At 47.7% G+C, this 22,285-nt stretch overlaps 1 protein-coding gene across 1 annotated transcript in view; it reads left to right on the plus strand.

The window, feature by feature from the left end:
• Nucleotides 1-2,086: 2,086 nt before the first annotated feature.
• The window catches only part of LOC131291366 (octopamine receptor Oamb), a 30,731-nt gene continuing 10,532 nt past the window's right edge, over nucleotides 2,087-22,285 (plus strand). Inside the window, exons 1-3 of the mRNA XM_058320566.1 lie at nucleotides 2,087-2,338; nucleotides 14,491-14,727; nucleotides 16,667-16,910. Of these exons, the coding sequence (XP_058176549.1) occupies nucleotides 2,087-2,338; nucleotides 14,491-14,727; nucleotides 16,667-16,910 (733 nt within the window). The remainder of the gene's footprint in view (nucleotides 2,339-14,490; nucleotides 14,728-16,666; nucleotides 16,911-22,285) is intronic.

The following is a 22,285-nucleotide window of genomic DNA, read 5'->3' on the forward strand; positions in this document are numbered from 1 at the left end:
CGGGAGGATTTTTAGGCCGGACGGCCATCGGAGGCGAGTGGGCTCTTGTTGATTGGTACTTGCTCGCAATCGAGTTCAATTAATATATCGCGGTGGGGCGCTATATCGTCCGGCGGAACTTGGTAGCGGCTCGTGCAAACCAGCGGAAAGCGGGTGAGCTACCGCTATATTGAACTCTTCGGGGCTCGCCAGTGGCGCACACAATGCGTTGGATGACCTATATGTCGTGCGGCCACAACGTGCCACAGTTTCAAAACCCCGACTGATGTCCTCGGACCGGGCGCCTCCTTCTCGCTGGCCGTTTTTCATTATTGTAGCCTTCCGGCTGCAGTGCCACTGGCAACCAACCTTCGCAGCAGTAAACCAGAATTAGGTTCGCTGGACCTGGAGGACTGGATGCATCATTGAAAGCTCAGCGCACTCCTGAAACGCCGCCATTTTACTCCAGCCGCACCGTGTGTGTTGTCCGAAGCGAGGGCAGGGAGAGGTCGAGGAGGCACAACCGTACGTGCCATAGTTTGCCGCGCTACCACCTGCCAACCGCTTCCATCGTGTGCCGCTATTCAATCGAGCAATTGCGACAGCTCTCCGTCTAGCGCTGCTATATGGACCATTGTGTTCGCAACCAGAGGCAATCGTTTATAGATAGAGCCTCAAGTCGATCGATTAGTTTTTCAATTCGATTCCAACTTGGCTCCGTGATTTGCTTCTCTTCCCACCTCCGCTATCGTGCACCAGTGCGCGTTTGACAGCGGAATGAACACACATACACACACACACACCGACTGCGCCAGGCGAGCGCACCGCCAGTCCTCGCGAGGACGCGTTGTTCACAGTTCATCGCCTTGCTGCAAGCGTGGCTACCGCTACTGCAATTGAGCACAATTAGCGAGCGAGCACCCCCGGGACTGTCGTGCAACAGGGCCGAAACGTTTGCGTGGGCATTTACCCACACCTTGGAGCAGGCAAGAAGAATGTAAGCGCTGAGCTAGATTAAACGCTGGGAGTGAAGGATTTCATCCGGATTTGTTATCCGGCGCAAACCTCTCTTCCACTAACCGATGGCCGAATCAGTATGTGTATGTTAGTGTGCAAAACAGTCGTTTAAATGCAGACAGGCCCGATTCATTTGTTCATTTACCTCGCACCTGTGACTTTGACATATTTAGGCTGCAAGTCTAATTGTGCACACCCATCGAGGGACGTACTACTATACTTTCCCCTTGGATTACGTGGTCCTCTCTCGTGCAGCTGTGAGCTGACCCAAACTCTCGCGGTTGGGATTCGAACCCACGCCACCCGGTGCTAATGGGACGATTCTCCAACCGGCGTAACCGCAAGGCTATCCCGTACTCGTCGTGTTCAGGCTACAGAACGGAATGAACTTCCCAGCAGGCTTTATCTAGGTTCAGTGCCTGCTGGGAGGATGGTTTTGGTAATATTTGCAATGATGACAGCAGGTGTCAATGCACCAGTATCCTGCTTCTAACTGATATGCTGACTTTATCCTTATCTCTCTCTCTCTCTCTCTCTCTCTTTCTCTTTTCATCTTCTTTGCTATGCTCTCTCCCTATTCCCGCTCTGTTCCTCGTTTTCTGTCCTGTCGCGGTTCCGCTTGCTTTCTGCCAGGAGAAAGACGCCATGCAAGCAGCGCAAGCAGCAGCAACAGCAGCAGCAGCACCAGTAATCGCCCAGTAGCTGCATCGCCATTACGCAAAGGAGTCTCATCTGCGCCAACAGACAGCCTACTTGGTGGCCCAGCCGGTGGTCAGCAGCAGCAGCAGCAGCGAAAGGACTCGGCGTTGCGGAGGAAGCCGTACCAACGTCGTTGTTGGGGCCGTAGTGCGGTGCGAGCCGCGGTCATCATCACCTGGAACAGCAGCCGGCACCTCGGGGCGGAAGAAGCGACCGTCTGCCGATCGCTGCGCCGTCATCACTCTCCGACTCTTCGACACCTCTATCACTACCATCACCACCACCATCACCATCATCACCTCCTTCATCACCACCGCAACCATCACCAGCAGCAGCAGCAGCAGCAGCGGCGGCGGCACTACCAACAGCAACAGCGCGTCCGGAACGAGCCATGAACGAGTCGGAGTGCGCCAACCTGCTCGCATCCGTACAGTGGACGGATCCGACTAATCTGGTCTCGCTGGCGGTGCTGGCGTTCATCAACGTGCTCGTCATCGTCGGCAACTGTCTGGTGATCGCGGCCGTGCTCTGCTCGCACAAGCTGCGGAGTGTTACCAATTTTTTCATCGTTAGTCTAGCTGTTGCTGATTTATTAGTTGGATTAGCTGTATTGCCATTTTCGGCCACCTGGGAGGTGTTTAAGGTAGGTTAGGTTCCAGAGCCCGCAATCGCAATCGCATCGCCTCCTAGAGCCGCCAGGCGTAAGCGCCAGCGCTAAGCCGTCGTGCCCGGGACTCAATGGGACCCCTTCAACCCCCCTTGTCCATTCCACCTTAGCTGGCCGTAGGAGCGCGGGGGAGGGCATCAAACCGGTCCCGGTCATCGTGGAACGAAAGGCAACCGGGCCCCGAGGTGCCGGTTCTGCGGTCTGTGCCCTTTTTCGTTCCCAATCACTCGTTCGCTCTCCCTCTCTATCTCTATTTCTCTCTTCCCCTATCTCTCTCTCTCTTTCTACACCTTCATATACAAATGTATGTTCACCGTGGGTTCTCGTCAGCGGCGTGATCCAAATGACAGCCGCGACGCGCGACGATTTCCTATGCAAATTCGTGCTGGCGCAAGGTGCGCGCCCGGCGTGTGGTTGTGGACGTGAGCAACGGGACAGCAGCAGCACCAGCAGCAGCAGCATGCCGTGCCCGTAATGATTGGCTGCGGCTATCTTATTTCCGATGCCCATGCCCCAAACCCTTCCGTGGCGCACGCAAAGCTCGCGGAGGTCAGCTGGAACACGGGAAAAAACAAAATTATGGCGCTCGAATCGCATTAAAAATATATCTATTTTGCAACGAGTACAATGTTGCTGGCCAGTGAATACCAAAGTCGCTCGTATCGGGAAGTACACTGACTCAGCACGAGTCCTTTTCCCCCTTTTGATCTTTACTATCACGCCAACAGTATCTTGAATCTGTTCGTGAGCCTGGTTTAGGTTGACACTTGATCCCTGAGCTCCTAAAATATCAAAGTTGAAGTCTCAGACACATTTCTTCATTCATTTTGAAATACATGAGATTTAAAGTACTCCATGAGCTTCTAAAATCTCGAAGTTGAAGTCTCAGATACATTTCTTCCGCCATTTTGACCTACAAATACAGATTCATGAGATTTAAAGTACTCCATGAGCTTCTAAAATCTCTAAAATGAAGTCACAGATATATTTCTTCCGCCATTTTGAGCTACAAATACAGATTCATGAGATTTAAAGTACTCCATGAGCTCCTAAAATCTCTAAAACGAAGTCTCAGATATATTTCTTTAGCCATTTTGAGCTATAAAGTTCTCCATGGCACATCCAGCCTGCCCGGCCATTTGAGGGTTAAGTCGGAGTGGCGTCGACGCTCTCCCGGCGATGTCGCGCGATCCTGCGCCATCGCAAAGTCACGAGCGCAATCTTCGGCTGAGAACTTCCCTCGCGTCGAGAGGAGTGGAGAAGGGGAGACGGGGGGCAAGTATTTGCATGCATGTCCCCCATTGTTTCGCCGCTGCTCGCTTTCTTCCCCCACCCTCCCCCACCTTCCACGAGTGCCACGGATTGATTGGTGAGCAGCGAGACGTTCCGAAAACGTGCGACACTGCGCACCGTAAACCATCAATTATGTTCCGTAACCTTGTACCCGGTACTCGCTATGATTTACCAGCCAACCGACCCTTCCCTCTCTCCCCTCCAGCACCAACAACAAGTTGACGGTACCCAATAGGTTCCAATCGAACGGGGTTGAAGCGGCGGGTGGGTGAGCTGAAGGCGAGGGTCTAATTTTAGCGCGCCAAGGCAACACGTGCCGATACGAGAGACATTCTCAGCCAGCTCCGCTGCATTGGAAGGGTTATTGCAATCAATTCCAAACAAGCCACCCCTCCCCCCCCCTCCTCACCACCCGAGCGCTCCCGTTCTAATCGCTTTGGCTTTCCTCCCGATTGTTTTTCTCTGCTTTCAAATTATCTTCCAAACCACACTGGCAATCGCAAAAATGGCAAAGAGACATAAATAAATTAACATATCGGCTCCAGCTCCATGCCATATGTGCCCCCCTTACTCACACACACACACAGACGTTTGTGGCTCGCTTCTACCCATTTCTGGTAGATCCCAATCAGTGAATGTAATTTTCACTCAAAAATCGTTCACCAAAATCTCCGGGAAAGCCGGCTGCACACCCGCCCCACAAAACGTTGACGTTTCGATTATGTGTCAAAGAAAAGATAGACAGGGTGCTGGTGTGGGTGAGTTTATGCACGGACGCACAGCATACTGTTTTGGAAGAATATGGCCGCTTGGCGGGCTGGAAAATCTGGTTCTATTTTTGCAGCTCACCCAAATGAACCCGAATGTGAATGTGCCCCCCCCCCCCCCCCCCCCCCCTCCCCTTCCCTGGAACGATAAACTGCAGTTTCTGGCAGGGTTTCGGGAGGAAGCAAGGGCGGAACGCAACGTTTCCTCGCTCGCACGAAGAAAACCTGCTCGTGGGGCAACAAAAAAACAAAAACAAACAAACAACAAGGGTGGGTAAATAGGGACGCAAGACGAACGGAAAGGGTGAAAGTTTATGCATGCGCCGAATGGAGGCTCCCTTTGGAAAATAAATAAAAAAGAGAAAAGAACCAAACTCAATATTCATTCAAATTTATTCTGATTTCTTATCACTTCACCCCGACGAGGGCTCGAGGGGGGGTTCAGGGGAAAGCAAGGGAGTTTGGGTTGAAGAGAGGTTGCAAAAGGAAAGCGTTAAGGTTGGGAGGGAGGGGGGGAATATTAGAAAACGACGCGATGCGACGTGATTAGAAATCTGAGCTCCGAAAAAAACGCTGGATGCTCTTGAAGTTTTTCATTCGTTTAATCTTTCCTTTTGTCGGTTTCTTTATTAGGTTTAAAACAGTGTCACTTTTTTATGTTTGTTCTCGGTCACCTTGCCAGTGCCACTCCTGGATGTTTACACCAACATCGGGTCAGCTGTGCGCGACCGGGCACAGACAAAAAAACAAACTCCAATTTCATCCTTTAAGGGGGAAAAAAAGGTATAAACCAAACTTTGCCTTAAAGCAACTTGACGTCTGACGGCGGAAAACCCCCGACGAGAGGTTCCCGTTTCGGTGAACACACGCAGGCAAACTACTAAACGGTGTGTGTGGAGCGAGAAAGTGAGAAAATATTATTTCCATCGGTTCCATTTCCACAGCGGTTCTCAATCACTTGCATTGGAAAGGATTTAAATTTGTTTAGTTTTGAAGAGTATTTTTGAATGAGACATGGAAATTAAACCTCATAAAGGTAAAACAAGGTTTAGGTTAAGGTTGGAAAAACATCAAGACAGTTCTCTTCTGTAAAAAATAGTGTCTAAGTAAAAAGTGAAAACCATTTTCAAAATGAAAAAAGAAGTAACTTGTTAAAAATAGTCAAAAAATGGATGAAAACAGCGAATACCAATCCAGAGGTACGACGTGACGAAGAGAGGTACATCTTTTCGTTCTCGTGGGAGGTTTGGCGAACCCCTGTTGTACCGACACAAGAACAGTACATACAAGGCCATAGAAGAGGTTCCCAAAAACAAAAAGGGGAAAAAAAGAAAGCAACGGAAAAGCGTGCACGAAAATGAGGCTTCATTCTCAACGGGGTGAAAATAGGACACACAGGGGCCAATCAGTATGGAAAAAAACTAGAGAGAAAGAGAAAGAAAGAGAGGAAGAGAAAAAAAAGGAGCTGAAAAGAAACTGTCCGGCTTGTGCGCTTTGTTGGGACGAGCAACCCAAGGAAAATGAACCCGGACCGATGGGAACCGACCGATAAGCCAGTGTGTGTCGGCCACAGAGCAACCGGAGGGCTCCCATCATCCGATCGATGCTCAACCCCCCCCCCCCCTCCCCCTCCCTCTCTGCCACCTCCCTTCACTGTTCAGGTGGCATCCTCTTTGTAGCAAAGGAAAACCCCGGAGGATGATCTGCGCCATCTTGCCCCGGCACCGATGCTGGCGGTTCACCCGGAAGAAGTTAATCGCCATCACTCCGTACCGTCATGGGCACACGCACACACACATACACGCACCGGAGGCACAGTGTCATTACATGCAAACCTCGTGCCTCGTGGCGCCACGATCAGCCGCTGTAGATTGAATTATCTTATAAATTGGCTTTATTATGAAAGCCAATAATTTTATCTTATAAAGGTTGCGTAACCCTATTTCCCTTTTCCATTTCCACCTCCCCCGTTTCATTACGAGCTTTCCACCTTTTTTTCTTACACCTAGTTAGGGCCCCCCCCCCGTCGGGGGCACAGAAGCTCGGTTTTGCTTGAACTTTCGCCAAACTCGAGCCCACCGCGATCATCATCATCATCATCATCAGCGTCATCTTGGAGCAGGTGCCCTGCAAACGGAAGGAAATCGCGCACACGGTGACACGGTTTTTCCTTCACAGAAAAGAAACCCACAGGGGAGGGGGAGGCCCTGGTGTGGGTGGAAGGAAGGCGAAGTTCTTCCTTCACGCGCCATAAGCACGCCGGAAAGGAACAGCAAAAAAAGGGAAAACCCTCGCGAAAAGAATGGTTTCGTCGTCGTTGAGCTGATAAGCGAAACAAAATATGTTAAGGTTAAGAAAAAAGTGAGAAAAAGAGGAGAAGGAGTGAAATGGGAACCGAGGGGAGTGGGAAGGTTGATTTACCATATTCTTCTCGCGCGAAGTTAAGCACTAATATATGTACTTGCTAATCGTTGTGATGAGAAGGAGCACACTGTTTTAAAAAACAGTGCACAGTGGTACATCGCCCACAAATGCAGGGGTATTGATTACATTTTTCTCGTAAAGGTTACCCGCCTTTTTTGTTCAAACAAAACTCGTGCTCGTGTCACAAAGTCCGAAAGCGAACGTGTCAAAGTGCTGTGAGTACTGATTTGAGTTTTCCGTTTCTTTTTTTCGCTCCGAAAATCGGTGGACACGTTCTGCGTTCTGGCTGGGAATGGCTGTTTGTGTGCGCTTACGTGCATCACAACCGTTCTCATTAGGGCACCTTCGTAAGGTCCTCCGGTCCGCTCGCATATAGGGGAATGTATGCCGCTGTGAACCCCACCAACTTTATCTGCATCTTTAGTACAAGAATGCATGTCAAATGAACTAAGATGATCAATACCGCACATTGCACTCGGAGTTGTCAGTTTGATCGAATATTTTCCTATTTATTCAAAATAATTATGATTTCCAATCATGAAATTACTACACAAATAAATTTCGCATTTGTTTGATGAATATCTATCTATTATTTAGCTTGTTAACAAAATTAAGGGTTTTTGGTTTCTTTGACGTTTGCACATAGCTTTACAATAAGTCATTCGATGGCGTTTCCTCATTTAGCACGTTGACTATCAAGCGTTTTTAGTACACGTTTTTAGTACAATCTTTTTTAATTAATTTTGTTTATAACATTAATTCATCCGACGGTTTTTGAAGGCTAAACAAAAACTTATCTTCCCAGAGAAGTGATATAAAATATTACTGTAATTTTTAACTTACATTTTCATTTATTTGTGGAGAAAAAAAACTTTTTAGAACTAATGACAGCTGGCTATCAAAAGTGATAACCATGGCAGTCGACGTGTTAAACTTTGAATATTTATTATTGTTTTGTATTTGTGATTCCAGAAAAAGGTTTTGAAGTTTGGAGTACGAAATACATAAATAAACTAAGTTTTGTATGATGTCCTTAAAAAACACAATGAGAGACTGTTTGAAGCATTTTTTGTGTTGGTTTTGCGTAGAAGGCACATATTGCCTCGCTTTCCCTTATGGCTTCACGGTCGCGCTCCAACGAGTTTTTCGAGGAGGGGGGGATTGATGAGTTACAGATAAGGTGACGACGATGGGCGAGACTTTCTATTTCCCCAAGCAAAAACCCACCCCCGATGGAAAATGGAAGGATTCTGAAGGGCACGGTAAGGTGACGCGTTCTGGAGGAGAGCTATCATCCACCGGTGAGAGGGGGAGGGGGGGGGGGGGGAGATGGTGCAAATTCAATGGCGTTTCTCCAAGGTGAGAAAGGGAAGGCGCATCGGCCAAAGGCAGAGAAAAGAGGAAGCGAAAAGAAAAACCAAACCCTTCGTGTACATCGAAAATAAGGCTAGAAAAAAAAAAAGGCAAGAATGGGTAAACCGATCAGGCTCAGGCCACGTCTGCCCGCTGCGACGGTGACACTTTCAGGGCACATCATCCCACCCCACCCCGTGGTGGGTGGCGGGGGGTGTGAAGCAAATGCGAAATGAAAATGCCTCAATCATCAGTTCTCGTGGCAGCCTTCGACAGCTCACTTCGTCGGTTAATTAAGTTTCAAGTGCGCCCAGCTTTATTGGCCACTTTTGCCAGCGTGGAGGCCGAGGAGGGGGGAGGGGATAAAGGGCGCCTGGGAGTGGGCAGAACGCGCGGGCTCTGAAAGGCGCACTTTTGCACTTTGCATTGAAAAGGAGCCAACGTCAATTGGATGGATTTAAAGTTTCGCCCTTTTCCCGGGGATATATATCGCTTTTATTCTTCCCTCTTTTTTTCGTTATTTCTTTTATTTTGAATAATTTAAATTGCGTTACGTTTTCTTTTCCCGCCTTTTTTTTCCGCCCGCGGCTTTTGTGTGTTGCTCCAAAGCGTCCATTAGCTCCCTCGGCTCGGTGCGGGTCAGGGACTTGGTTTGCTTATTTTTTCCTCTCTGCTACATCTTATTATACACCGTTCCACGCTTCTTCGGAACCTTTTGATGTGAATGTTTTATCAAAGGATCGTTTTCTGCACTGCTTTCCCACAAGCGGGTTGATTTTTTGACGGCCACGGCGGGGAAAAGAACGGGGAAAGGGGAAGGGGGAGTGGATGCAGCGAGCGGTTATAAAACTTTCACCGAAGCGCGGTTTGTTTAGTTCAAGGTGGGCAGCTTTACTTCGCTGCGAGGGATAGAGAGAGTGAGAGAAAGTTCTTCTCGCTCGTGTTTTAGTAAGTAACTTTAATTATTTGATGACACGAGTGTACATTTGAGGTTAAATGCGCACACATGCATCCACACACACACACATACTCAACATGGTGAATTGGTGTGTCGAAAGGCAAAGTTTGCGAAGGTAAAAATCATGTCCGAAAAGCCGGTTCGTCAACGCACAGTGGGACATTCGCCTGGTTGGTCTGGTCGAGAAATCGAGTTTCAAGTGTTAGTTAAACTAACTAAACATTATTTGGTTTTCTTTCCCATTTGATGAGGAAATTATCTCCGGCTTGTTTGGAGTCACCATCACCACCGCAGCCGGAGGTACCAGGCGCCTCCATCGCCGCTAGTGACAGCTCGTGTCATCGGTATTATAAGCAATCAAAAAACAATCAGTTTAGTAAACCACGATTATTTCAACAAAGTCGCCTGAAAGAATTCTTTTAGGGTAACATTTTATAAATCAATTTCATTTTCATTTCAATCTCCTCTAAGTTGCCTACTGTGCCGTTCCTGAGCTTGCCGTTTGAGTTTGTTTCGGGGGGTTTGAAACACATACCAAGTCTGTCCAAACAAAATGAATAAAAGTGCTCGAAGAAATCAACCCGGTCGGATCTTTTTATGCCGTTGGGGAAGTTTATATTTATTCCAGCATTACAAAACAAAAGGTGGAAATGGAGAAGAGGTTACCATGGTTCAAGCAAAGGAGAGAAGTTTGACAAACGTCTGCAACTACTGTGTTTTGTTCATCTCGTTTTGGATAGCGTTAGCGTTTGAATACTGTCTATAAACATATGAGATTTAGTATCGAGCATTTATAGACTATAGACTATAGACAAGATCTGTCGTATAAAACCAACGCTCTGTTGATCTTAGTATGGATCAAAGAGATTTAATTCAAGCCAGAATGTCATGTTTTTGTACCATACAACTGTCAAACTTCCTTCCGTGCAAGTAAAAACAAAACATTTGTATGTTTGACAGCTTAAGTTTAAGAGAAAACGAACTTAGGAGAAAGTTGGAACTACCTAAAACTGATGTACGTGCTACTTTCTAATGGAAGCTCCTCAATGGCGCAGTTCGCCTTCTAAGAGATCCCCGAAACCAGTTTGAGCAGGTTCCACTGGAACCTCTTAGTTCGAAATGTCGCAAACGATGCCAGAAATCGAAACCCTTTCTTCAGGCAGCCGGTTGTGTAACACCGGCGACTCGACATTGCACTTTAGATTGATGTCGCCGCCCGGGTTTTGCCGGCGGTCGGTACCTTACCCGTACCGTGTTTAACATACTTCGGAATTAACTTCTGTAATTATGATTTGCATGATTCCGATCGGAATGCTAACGCGCTCGTAGCTCGCAAGGGTTTGGGTGTTGCGTGTCGCATTGTTGGCCAAAGGAGGCCGTGGGAACCGGCACCAGCTGGTACTTTGCGCGCGTTGGAAATGGGTTTTGTTTGCATGTACCTCGGTTCCGTTCGATGTTCGCCGATAGCACCGATAGTCCAAGACCCAGCTCACAGTGGAGAGTGCCTGGGCTGAGTGACAGATTTGAGGCTCCGGTATCCTTCGGTGTACAGTTTTTACCTACGTTTTAGTAGTAGCTTACTAAGCTGTACCCGTGGGTTTTTCACCATCATCTGCACAGAAACCATCAATCTCCCGCTCTACTGCTAGCTCTAAAGCTTTCGCCCTTGGAGGTTCCCTGGAAGCGGGTCGTGATACTACGATAAACCTGGGACCCCCTTCGTAGAGTGTAAAGGTCAGCAGGTGTGACGTGGTGGATATTTGGAGCACCTATAAACATAAATCTCATACCATAAACAAAGGTCTCCTAAACCTACGGTACATCAAATAATGAATTTCCCCAAAAAAAGCAACCTGAAACACTTAAAAGTCTGATAAAACCACACTGGGCGACCTTAGAATGTTTGAGAAAAGCACCCTGTGTACGTATTCTATGGTCCAGAAGCTGCTACTCGCTATGTTTTACGGCTAAGGATAGAGTTTGTTGGATGTGGCGCAGTGTTTGCGACCAAATAGTCCTACCCTGCCGCGCACAAGTTCGACAGCCATGCCTTCGGAAGTACCCCATCCAGGTATGGTTAGGCACGCGAGCCTATCCTCGCGCTCAGCGTCGACGCTGTTTGCTGTAAGCAAACCAAGACAACACGTTAAAGTTAAACACGAAGTTGAAACGTAAACGAATGGTGCTTGATGTGGGTAAGCTTAGCAACTGGACCAGATGGCGTGGAACGTATCGAAGCGGGAAGGGTGGAAATCACTGTCCCATCCGGAGGGGGGAACCATTATAAACGCGTGTCGTCGGCTGTACACCGTGTCCAACATATTTTCGTACACTTTTTCCACCGAAACCGTAGTGGAGGCGCCACAGCTCATACACTTTCTACATATTTTTGTAATATTTATTTATGTTTACACATGTGTAAATCTTCAACCAAAGATGATAAACCTGAGGGAAGCAATAATATTTTAACACTTTCGAGCTACACTTGTGCTTTCTTTCTTTCTCCGTTCGTGTTTATGTCAACTGACCTTAACACGTTGACTGTCAAGCGTTTTTAGCACACTTTTTTAGTACAAACTTTTTTTAATAAAATTTGTTTATAACATTCACAAAACCAACGGTTTTTGATGGCTAAACCAAATCTTAGGTTCACAAAGAATTGTTATTAAATATTACTATAACTTTTAAGTTACATTTTCATTTATTCATGCGACAATAACTTTTTAGAACTAATGACAGCTGGCTATCAAAAATGGCAGGCATGGCAGTCAACGTGTTAAAAAAACATGAAAATTCACTAGATCCAAGAAAATTTGATATGGTTAACAGAATCCTACTAAATAGTATAAAATAATATATGTTTGAATTTGTATGAGAATATATTTGACACAGTGTAGTTCACCCGGAGAAGCACGGAGGCGATTGCTACGGGCTTTCGGGACGTGCGAGATTTTCCTCCTACATTCGGTGGCCAAATTCTGCGTGGAGAGAGGTGTTAAACGCGACCTCTAAACCACCACCACAAGCACATACGCACGCACACGCGCGCATACGCTCACATTTCCACAACGACTTTCATTCGCTGGCCCTTCAAACTTCAAGCGTTTGCTTGTTTTTCCCCGGCACTGATCGTTTATTGTGTGGTGCGGTTTTTCACGGCGTCTGCCCACCGTTGGGCGGGTTGGAAAATGAAAAGAAAAATTAACCCAACCGCCCCGGCCGGGGCCCAACGCGGTTACCGGAAGGATCGCCCTTCAAAAGCACGTCCTCTCGCGCCAGAGGCCGTGTGATTAAAACACGTTTTGTGTAAAGTGATAATGCGATTAGGTGTTAATTGAAAATTTATAATTCATTCGGCCGCAGTTTCGCCGGCTGGCTGGCTGGCTTGGCTTGGCTGGAATATTTTCCGGGCAGTTTTCCCGGTTCGCTTTTACCGTGCGCGCACGATCGTAAAGCAAGTGCTGCGACGTAAAGCGATTAGAAAAACCAAAGTCGATGTAGTGCTCCGACACGGGGTTTCGTTCTCTTCTCTCCTTTTGCTTTTCCTTCACCACGCACCCCGCACCCTTCCTGCGCCTTTTGTTTCCCGAAACCCAACCGTTTCGTTGACTTTTAATTCTTTTTGCAAACCTTTTTTTCCGCTACCCTTCAGACTTATTGGTGGAATATTATTATCATCATTGTTATTGTTTTTTTTTCCGCGCCGAGTTTTTTCCCCCTCCACCCTTGGGAAGTTGTGAGGGGGGGAGAGGTTGGGAAAAATGGCGGCCGCTAAGTTTTGGTTTGCTTTTCGCACAGCGGTTAATTTTCCCAGCTGAGCTTCGGCGCCCCCTTCGGTTTCGGGGGTCGTAGAAGTGAAATGAGGAAAACGAAATCAAGCGCCGAAACGCCGTCTATGTGTGTGTGTGTGTGCGCTTCTGTGTGGAAATGGAGAGCAGAAGATGTAGCCTTTCGGTCAAAATTTCGGTTGCGCTGCGGGTAAGCCCCAAAAAATGTAGCCGTACTCAAGCATCATCAGTCGGTCGCGCGGGGGAAAAGTTGGTGGCTTTTCTCGTGCTCCCAAAAGGAAAAAAACGGGAAAACAACCCCGAACGTCGCTGCGGTGCTGCTTTTCTTTTATTCAAGTGCGCGTGTTTCAAGGCAGGTGGGGGGGGGAAAGTGCCTGCAAACATATCCGACAGGGCCTGGGAGAAAGGAAGACGAGCCAATGGCGAGGAAAACTTCAACCTAACCTGGTGCAGATTTCCCGGCGCGAGGTAAAACGTTTCTTGCTCGATGATGGTCCTCAACGTTGGTCGGTCGATTGGGTACTCCAACCGCTGGTTCTTGCCGCCATTGAACTCGCCATAGTTGCGGTCGACCTGCGTGCACGCGCCTGCTCGCGTGTGTGTGTGTGTGTGTGTGTGTGTGATTATTTTTTGCTAGTTACTGAAGTGTTCGTCGCTAGACGTCGGATGAACTAAAAGCCATGCGGGTTCGATTTAAGTCCCATGCTACACTCAAGTGGTAATCCCCAACCTCCCACGGTTGCAACATGGCCGAACCCTTCCCTCACCTTCACCGTAACTCCTCCCCATCCCATACCCTCGCCTTTTTGCCTCTGTTTTTTCGAATATGGTCCGGGTCGTACCCGAAAAAATCGTCATTTATGTGCAAATGAGATTACACTTGATTTTTCTCTGATTTCCCCCTTCGCTCTGCTCCACTTCATCCACCAACTTCAGCGCGTGCGAACGCTCCACTACTACCATCTTACGTAACGCAGCGAGTTTATTCTCCTCGCTGGCAACTACTCGCTATTCCACGGCGCTTTTGAACTTTCGATCCTTGCCTTGTGTTGTTTGGAGTTTGTTTCGTCAAGGTGTTTTTGTTCTTTGGCTTAAAACATCCTTTTTTGTATTCACTCTTACTTTTTGCAATTTTTTTTCATATTTTGAATCTATTTTACTATTGTTCTGCATATTTTTTCCCTTAAAAAAGTATTTTTAATTACGCTTTTGTCTAGTCTTTGCTAGTTTACTAATTTCATTTACCATTTCTTTTTATTTAATTTGGCGACTTCTGATAGCGAGCCTTTTTACTAGTGTAAACGTCTTTACTAGTTCAATTTACCTTTGGCTTTTTTTATTTCAATTAGTATCTTCTGTTGGTAAGCCTTCTTCTTGGAATCAATTATCTTCTCATTTTGTGGAGATCTGGGATTTAATTGGCATTTGTGAAATGATTTAACTGGTGTTCCTAGAATGTAGACTTTAATTTCGATTTTACTTTTCGATCGTTACTTTAGGCTTTTCTCTCTCTCTTTTTCTCTCTTTCTTTTCTCTCTTCTGCAGGTTTGGATATTCGGTGACGTATGGTGTCGCATCTGGCTAGCGGTGGACGTCTGGATGTGCACCGCCTCCATACTGAACCTGTGCGCCATATCGCTGGACCGGTACGTCGCCGTCACGCGACCGGTCACCTATCCGAGCATTATGTCGACCAGGCGCGCCAAGTCGCTCATCGCCGGGCTGTGGGTGTTGTCATTCGTGATCTGCTTTCCGCCGCTGGTCGGGTGGAAGGAACAGAAAGTAAGTTTTCCCCCCAGTGAAAAACATTGCCCTCTCCACACCCACAATAGGTGGATTGATTCGGGGTGGGGGGGGGGGAGCTTTTCCGGCGGACGACTGAGACCCCGCGAATTATTGTGATGTAAATGTGTTTTCGCTTGCGGCCTACTTTTGGATCTTCCTGCCAGTTTTTTACGTGCATTTTGTTTTTTTGTTTTGTGACAAAGCCTTTTATTTTTACCTTCCTTTTTTTCCCCGATAACTACTTCGCGGTTTTATTGACTCGCAGGGATAAATCGCCCGAATCAGCAAAAATAAAAAAAAAGATGGAGGAAAAGTAATTATTTTTAGCTTTTCGGCGAACCTTTGCCCACTTTTCTTTCCCACCACTCATCCGCCCACTCGTCCTCTATCTCCACGTCGTTTCCTGTCGCTTTCGCCGAAAAGCTACCTCGCGGAACCAGAGATTTTGCGCATCACAATGCCGCCTCCCCGGCAAAAGCCGAACCTCGAGAATTGATCAATTCAAACCGGCGGTTGCCTGCGCGACTCCCCGCCGCGGGCGGCCTATTAGCTGGAATATTTGCGGATAATGCCTATCGATTTACATTTGCTCCGGAGGGCACTCCATTCAAGACCCCCCGTGAATTAATCCCTGACCGATGCGGGCGGCGCTTCGGCATGCCAGGACGTTGGGGAGGGCTTTGGGAGAGGCGAGGCGAACAGAATACTTCAAATTCTGGCCCTTCGCCACAATCGCCCACCTGTAATTCTTTGTGCAAAATTAACCTCCTAATAATCGAAACGCAGCCGGGGGGAAAATTCGTTCGGGTTCCGTGCTGGGTTACTTTTCCGTCCGATATTTCTTGTCTTGGTTTTGGAGTCTTACGGTTGTTGTTTTCGAAACAAGGCCATTTCCTTTATAACTTGGCAATAATCAAAATGTTTATCGGAACACACCGCCACCGAGTCCTTATGCTTAGTTTACACGAGGCGTAAAAGACTGAAAATTGCACGCGAAACTGTCAGTTTTGCTGTCACTTTTTTTTTTCGTAACGTGTAGACGACGTTACTAATCGTTAGACAATCTTAATGAAAGCACATTAGATGTTGATTTGAGTGTTTGACTATAAAAAAAACACAGCAGAGAGGTAAGGTATTTAACAACTATTTTCCATCCACTCGCTATTTTTCACTCGCCGAACGAAAAACAAATTTGTACAGATTTTGACAGTTGACTGACCGACTGACAGCATTTTACCGCTTGCTTTGCGCTTCATGTAAACTAAGTATTAGGAGTGGATATTTGGGACAGAAAAACGCGCTCGAAACGATAATACCAAACAATATATTTGAATGAGATTATAGACATTAAGGACCCTTCAGCTGGAGGTCGAAGTCTTGAACTTTATGTTGATACCCAGGGATATCCCTTGACGCTGTTCAAAATCTGGCGTTCAGGTCCAGGTGTCGATGCGTTAACATCATTGAAAAAGAGTTCTAGTCCAGAGAATTGGATGGTGCGTGGATGTTTCACCATCAGCAGCTTCTCTTGCATGGAAATTCGGCAGGGGTAGTATTTTGCGGAACGCTTACGAACGACTTACGGTTTCGTGAATATCGATTCTACGCTGTGCCGAAGCGTTATGTTAGAGTTCAAGAACTCCCGGCCCTTTCATGGGAAAATCAGGAAACCTTCTTTATGATACCCCCCCCCCCCCCCCCCCCCCTCTACCCGGAGCAGCAAAAGGAAGCAGTTTAAATTGCCTCTCACGTCGCTGTGTGTTTGTGAGCGCCTGTGGAACAGGCCACGGTAGGCTCAAAATGGATGTTCGTAAATCGTTCTGCCGGCCTTTCGGGTAAATTCGAGGAAAGCGTACCGCGGTGTTGGATTTTTCCCCCAGATTAACCGATTTACCATTCTCTGTCTCTTTCTTCCCCTCCCTCCCCCTCGCTTTAGGTGAAAGAGAACGTTTATTATCAATACGGAAACTACACACTGGTGTCCGTGACACCGTCCCCATCGCCGCCGCTTCCCTGCCCCTGGACGTGCGAGCTGACGAACGACGCCGGGTACGTCGTCTACTCGGCCCTCGGCTCCTTCTACATTCCGATGTTCGTGATGCTGTTCTTCTACTGGCGCATCTACCGGGCGGCGGTCCGGACAACGCGCGCCATCAACCAGGGCTTTCGCACCACCAAAGGTAAGCCCGCGCCTGCCCACCCCCTAGCTAACCCCGCTACCCATTCGCCAGCCCTCGAATTCCCACAGCTCACTTCACCGGTGTTGTTGTAAACCCTTCCTTCCTTCCTTCTACCCCCCCTATGATCCCTTGTCGTGTCCGCTCTAACGCTTTCCGCATCATCATCCCCAAACCCGGTATATTTCCCACGCCGTAGCCCAAAGCCCCCGTTCGGTGTACATACACGTACGCCGAAAGGAAACGCGGGGCGGAAGAAAACTTTCCCCTCCAACTAACCTTCACCCCCCCACCACCATTCCAACCGTCGTCCTTTCCAGCAACTATTTCCTTTCGTACATCGTCTTGTTCGTTATTTTTTTTTATTTTTGCTGGATGAGTTCGAGGTTTCTCTTCGTGTACTTTTTTGTGTCGATGTGTCTCGTAGTAGTTTCCTCCTACCCTTCCCCCCTACCCTCCCTTCCCCCTTTCCCATCATTGGCCCATGGTTTTGGGTTTGTTTTAACTCTCTCCGGTTACCTCTTTATTGAAATATTAAATTCATATATTCCACTTCCAAACTGTATATGTACGTTTTCCGTTGCCCATGGTTTTTCCCAACACCTGGTCCCCACTCCCCCTAGTGTTAGTGCCACCACTCAGCTTGCACGACTAATCCACTCCAAAACCTCCCGGTGTAGGGTACTGCAAAGATTTTGGGGATAAAAACTTAGAAGCGCTATTTCCGTCTCCGTCTCGGACAGTATGAAGATCCGGTGGCTTTTGCTGCATAGTCTGTACCTGCAGTATCGGTCAACAAACACATGCGATAAAGCTTCCTACACGCTCAAGAGGCTCTTAGCCGCGAATTAAAACTGCCTTGACTTCACGTTTCTTTGCCTTGTTTACTTTTCGGGAGTATACGAAAAGAAAACAAAGGAAGCAAAGCTCTTCGTTTGAGACATCCTGGATTTCATTAAAGTTGCATTGAATGTCGTAGAAACTCCCGAAAACATAGATGAAGAGTAAGAGTAAATATTCATTAATCTAATAAACAAGCTTCAATCAATTACCCGTGCTGATTAAAATAATATTGAGTAACGTTAGCTGAAACGGAAAACCTCATTTATACTTCCTCGTTTTTAATAATCGTCACACATGTCGCCGTCTGTTTGGTCCGATACTGTAGGCTCAGCTGCTGATATGAACACTAACCCCGGAGGGTGTTTAAATATGAACTAATTCGCTCGACATCGTCTCATACTGGCTTTGGATCTATATATCGTTATGGGTTCGCTTTAAACCGGGTTTGCTTTCGGCTTCTGAGAAGTGGTTATAAAACACGGGGCAAGGCACACACCATCTGACACCGTTGCGTCCAGGCGCATATTCCCAACCTGTCTCCGTCGTCGTAAAGTGGACGGGTGGAGTTAATTTTTCTATTGATTTGTAATTATCCCCAGTCTGTCCCAGCTGCTCCGGTTGGGAAAGCTTTCCCGAGCAAAGGCACACATCCTCCGTGTGTGTGTGTTTGTTGCTGTTTTATGCCGGGTGTGCTTCATCCCAGCTAAGCATATTAGTGTCATGTCCCTGTAAGACGAAGATGCAACCGTACAGCTTTGAATCGCTTCCTAATGAATTGTGACAGGGTCGTCCGTGCGTGCTCGTCTTGTTGCTATAAAGTGACGAGCATTGGCAACTAACAAGACTCCCTTCTTTCTTACGTTTCGCTGCTCCTCTTTTACCCACCCTGTCTCGCTTACTCCATTTATTGCTATATTATCGCCTCAGCATCAATCCACAGCGATGATGAAAAGGTGCTTGAAGTAAGTGTGTTGGGTTTCGGTTCACACACAGAATGAACTCAGCGAAAGAAGTCGCCATGAACTACTTTCCCAAGCCACTTCCCCTCCTCCTTTTTCCTAGGTTGAATGGTACCCAGAAAGGGAAAGCTTTCAAATTGCCGTAAGATATTACGAGTTCTGGAGTAACGACCTTTTTCCATTCCATGTTCTATGTTACCGATTATTTAAAGCATGGAGCAAATAGAGGTTTTGACAATCAGGAGCCGACTTCAGATCTAGAAATCGCAACCCTCTATCAGCATGCGGCAACAACTTTCAGGACAAGGATTTTGATCTGAAAAGCAACTGTAAATATTTGCTACATCTAGTAAACTATGCCTTTTGATAATGTCTTCGCAATGTGTGGCTCGGCTGAAACAAAAAAAAATCCACCGAGCCGCACATTGAAGCTGGTATTTACAGAGAGCACGAAGAGCTGATAGATAGAACAAGAACATAGGATGCCTGGAGGTCCCAGAATAGGGTGTTCCGATGCAGAATGCATGTCGAGGGGAAGGGGGAGGGGGAGCGAGCAAACGGTTTGATAGCTTCTAGTACCGGATGCAGCCATGAATAATCAAACCGTTGTGATTACCCAACCCGCTACTTCTTTGCCAACTACTTCTGCCACTTCTCGGCTCCCCGAAACCTGTGCGTCCAAGTTTCTAGCAGCGCTTGGAGCTGGAGGCGCAGCTGAACATCCGATGCGGGCAGGAAGGACCGTACGCTGATGAACCTCTTTTGTGTGCAAACCGGATTCAGGCCACGGCCTTTCTCGCAGTACGCTGAGGAGGAAAAGGGTGGGGGGGGGGGGGGGGGGGGGGGGAGGAGGTAACGGGGGAGATCTAAACAAGAAATGGGAGAAAGGATGAAAAATGAATAGGACCGAGGGACAGGATACGGCATGGCTCATTTTCTAAAGTCCACAACTTTAATTGACGTCCTGAGACATAAAATGCATCACCTAGCCTAGCCTCATAACCCGGTGCGCTCCTGCCAGCGTCCGTCCTTCATCGGCTGCCAAACCGCAACCACCAAAGGCAGTCTCTCCATTGCCATCAAACTGCCATTAAATGTGGAAACGGTTTGAGAACTAGGAGAGAGGCGCCTCCACCTCTCAAAGCTGTCAGGGTTTAGGCTCCTCTCCGGGGTTCTCTTAGAAACTCCGGCAAAAGGCACTGATTGATCCAGAAGAGGGTCAATTGGATCGCACTTCGGGTTCCCCTTCGGAGCGTCGGGCAAACCGGATAATCTCAAATCTCCATTTCACTCAGCAAGAATCACCAGGTACGCCCGGGCCACCCTTGTCCGAGCGCTCCAATTCAGCTTCCTGCTGAGGGGGACGACCCATACGGCTGCAGCGCATTGCCGGGTGGTTTAACTGGAAGCTAAAAGACAGCTGTCACCTCCAGACATCCCGTTTCGCCTAGCACATCGTCACGCACAAAAACACATTCTGGATGTGACCGGTTTCGGCGGGGGCGTGAAGGACTATACACGCTTGAGGAGAGAGAGTGAGGCAGATACCGATGAGTACTTTTCCCATCAGGCCATAGACCGGGCTTCGGTTTTCGGTTCGCCTGCAAGTAAGGGAGTATATTGCAACCTTTGCACAGATTGTGTGCGGGAGAAATTAATAATTTAAATTGTCTAAATGAATTTCTCGACAGACCAAGAGCCGGGTCTATGGAAGCAGAGTTCGGGAGATATTCGGACTGATGCAAATCACCAACCCCCTCCGGTGGGTTATCGTATTGCTCCATTCGTGAACGGGGTTGAATACTTGTATTGATCAACTTGACTGGCGTTCGTTTTGCACTCCGTGGACTTCACCGCCGGTCCATTGCCCGGAGATTGGCGAAGCGAAACTTTCCAAGCTTCAATTCCCCGAATCCTGAAGTGGTGAAATAAACATTACGCTCCATTCGACGGAGTACGGTGGGATTTTTCTTACACTGTTTTTCGGACGCGCGTCTCACAAACGCGTGGGTTCAGCATTTTTCCGTCGGCAGTAAAAGCCGACAATAAAAACTCCCCGGCGTGCGCGTCTCTTGTCCGGCGTCTTCGTTTACGACTTACTTATAAGCAACCGTGTCTCCATGGTTCGTCCCGGGCATGTGCCGGCAGGTCCGTCATAATTACTTGCATCAGGGCAGCAAAACTTTTCCATTCCACGCCCGGACATAAGAACCGGGGCCCCCGGGTTCGGGTTGGGGACTATAACGGACAACCTGGCGTTCTGGATAGCCTAAGATTGTTGGGCCACGATTAGGAGCGATTTAATGCTTGGAGCGCGTTCGTACTGTGCCCGGCCTCGGTTTATTACGTCGCAGCCGTACGCCTTATTGAGCTGGATGTAATCGATAAAGTTGGCCGGATTAAGAATGAGCTTGCGTTCCGCTCCGATGAACTGCTCACCAACGGGCTCCATATCGAATCGATCCATTTAGCAGGAACTCCAAAATAATAAACTCGGTTGATAATTCTGTTTGGGGTTTTTCCAAACATTAACCGTTCCACGGTGCAGAGTTCAAGGGTGCAAATTTCCTTATCAACAATCGGGTTTGGAATGAAGCTATTAGGTGCTCATTGGACGAACTCATGGATATCGAAGGCTACACCTTCCCAATATCCTTAAGACATTGGAGAGCGTCGTACGGCAATGGTTGTAGCATCTGATCTGGAACATTTTGTTTTCGCCAACATCCTTGGAACCTTCGTACGGAGCCGTTATCAGGTGTTGGGGAGGTTCTGCTCATGACTAAACCCTTGAATTTGACTCCGGCGAAGGCGGGGCGGGGCCGTGTTGTTAATCGTGCCGATTAGTGTCACTCCCACGCTATCGTCGGATAATTGAATCGGCTCGTTAGTACACACGACGCGCCAAGACGCCAGATGGTGTGTATTATTCCGTTGCGAAAGTCGGAATCTGGCTCGGTCTCGGGAAACTGAAAGCAGCTTGTGCGGGATTGTGTTAGTTTGCTTCCAGCTTTTTTGTTTCGAATTCTCTCGCGTGTGTTCTGGTCATCGCTTAACATTTCTCCATCATCGTCGACGGTGATTGTAGACGTTTCTTTGGCTTCTAGTCTTATCGACTTGGCCGATACGAACCGGTAACAGCTCGACTTCAAGTTGCATCGACACATACCGTTGATTTTTGATCTCCAATTGGGGGTTTCTACTTGCGCTGAGTTAGTGAACCTATTTAATCACTCAATCCTGCCCAGATTCCTCATTTCTCCTTCATATCTTGTATCTTACCGACCTCAACACCTTCTTTTCAACCCTTTTTTGCCACTGTTAATCCCCCCCCCCCTCCATCCCATTCTGGCTTGCTGCTCCACCCCGTTTGTCTCCCCGTTTCGCGTAATGTTTGATATTCGAACGTAGCTTTGTTATGTTTTATTTCTTCCTTTTTCGATTGGACAATTGGAATGTTTGTTTCTGTTTCTGGGTCGTTTTATTCACCATTCGTGTAATTGGTTGTGTAAAATAAAACTTTATATATACATTTGTTCCTCGAATGAACGGTATCATCATTGCATTTGGCAACGA

This window comes from Anopheles ziemanni, chromosome X, assembly GCF_943734765.1.
Source record: "Anopheles ziemanni chromosome X, idAnoZiCoDA_A2_x.2, whole genome shotgun sequence".
NCBI lineage: Eukaryota > Metazoa > Arthropoda > Insecta > Diptera > Culicidae > Anopheles > Anopheles ziemanni.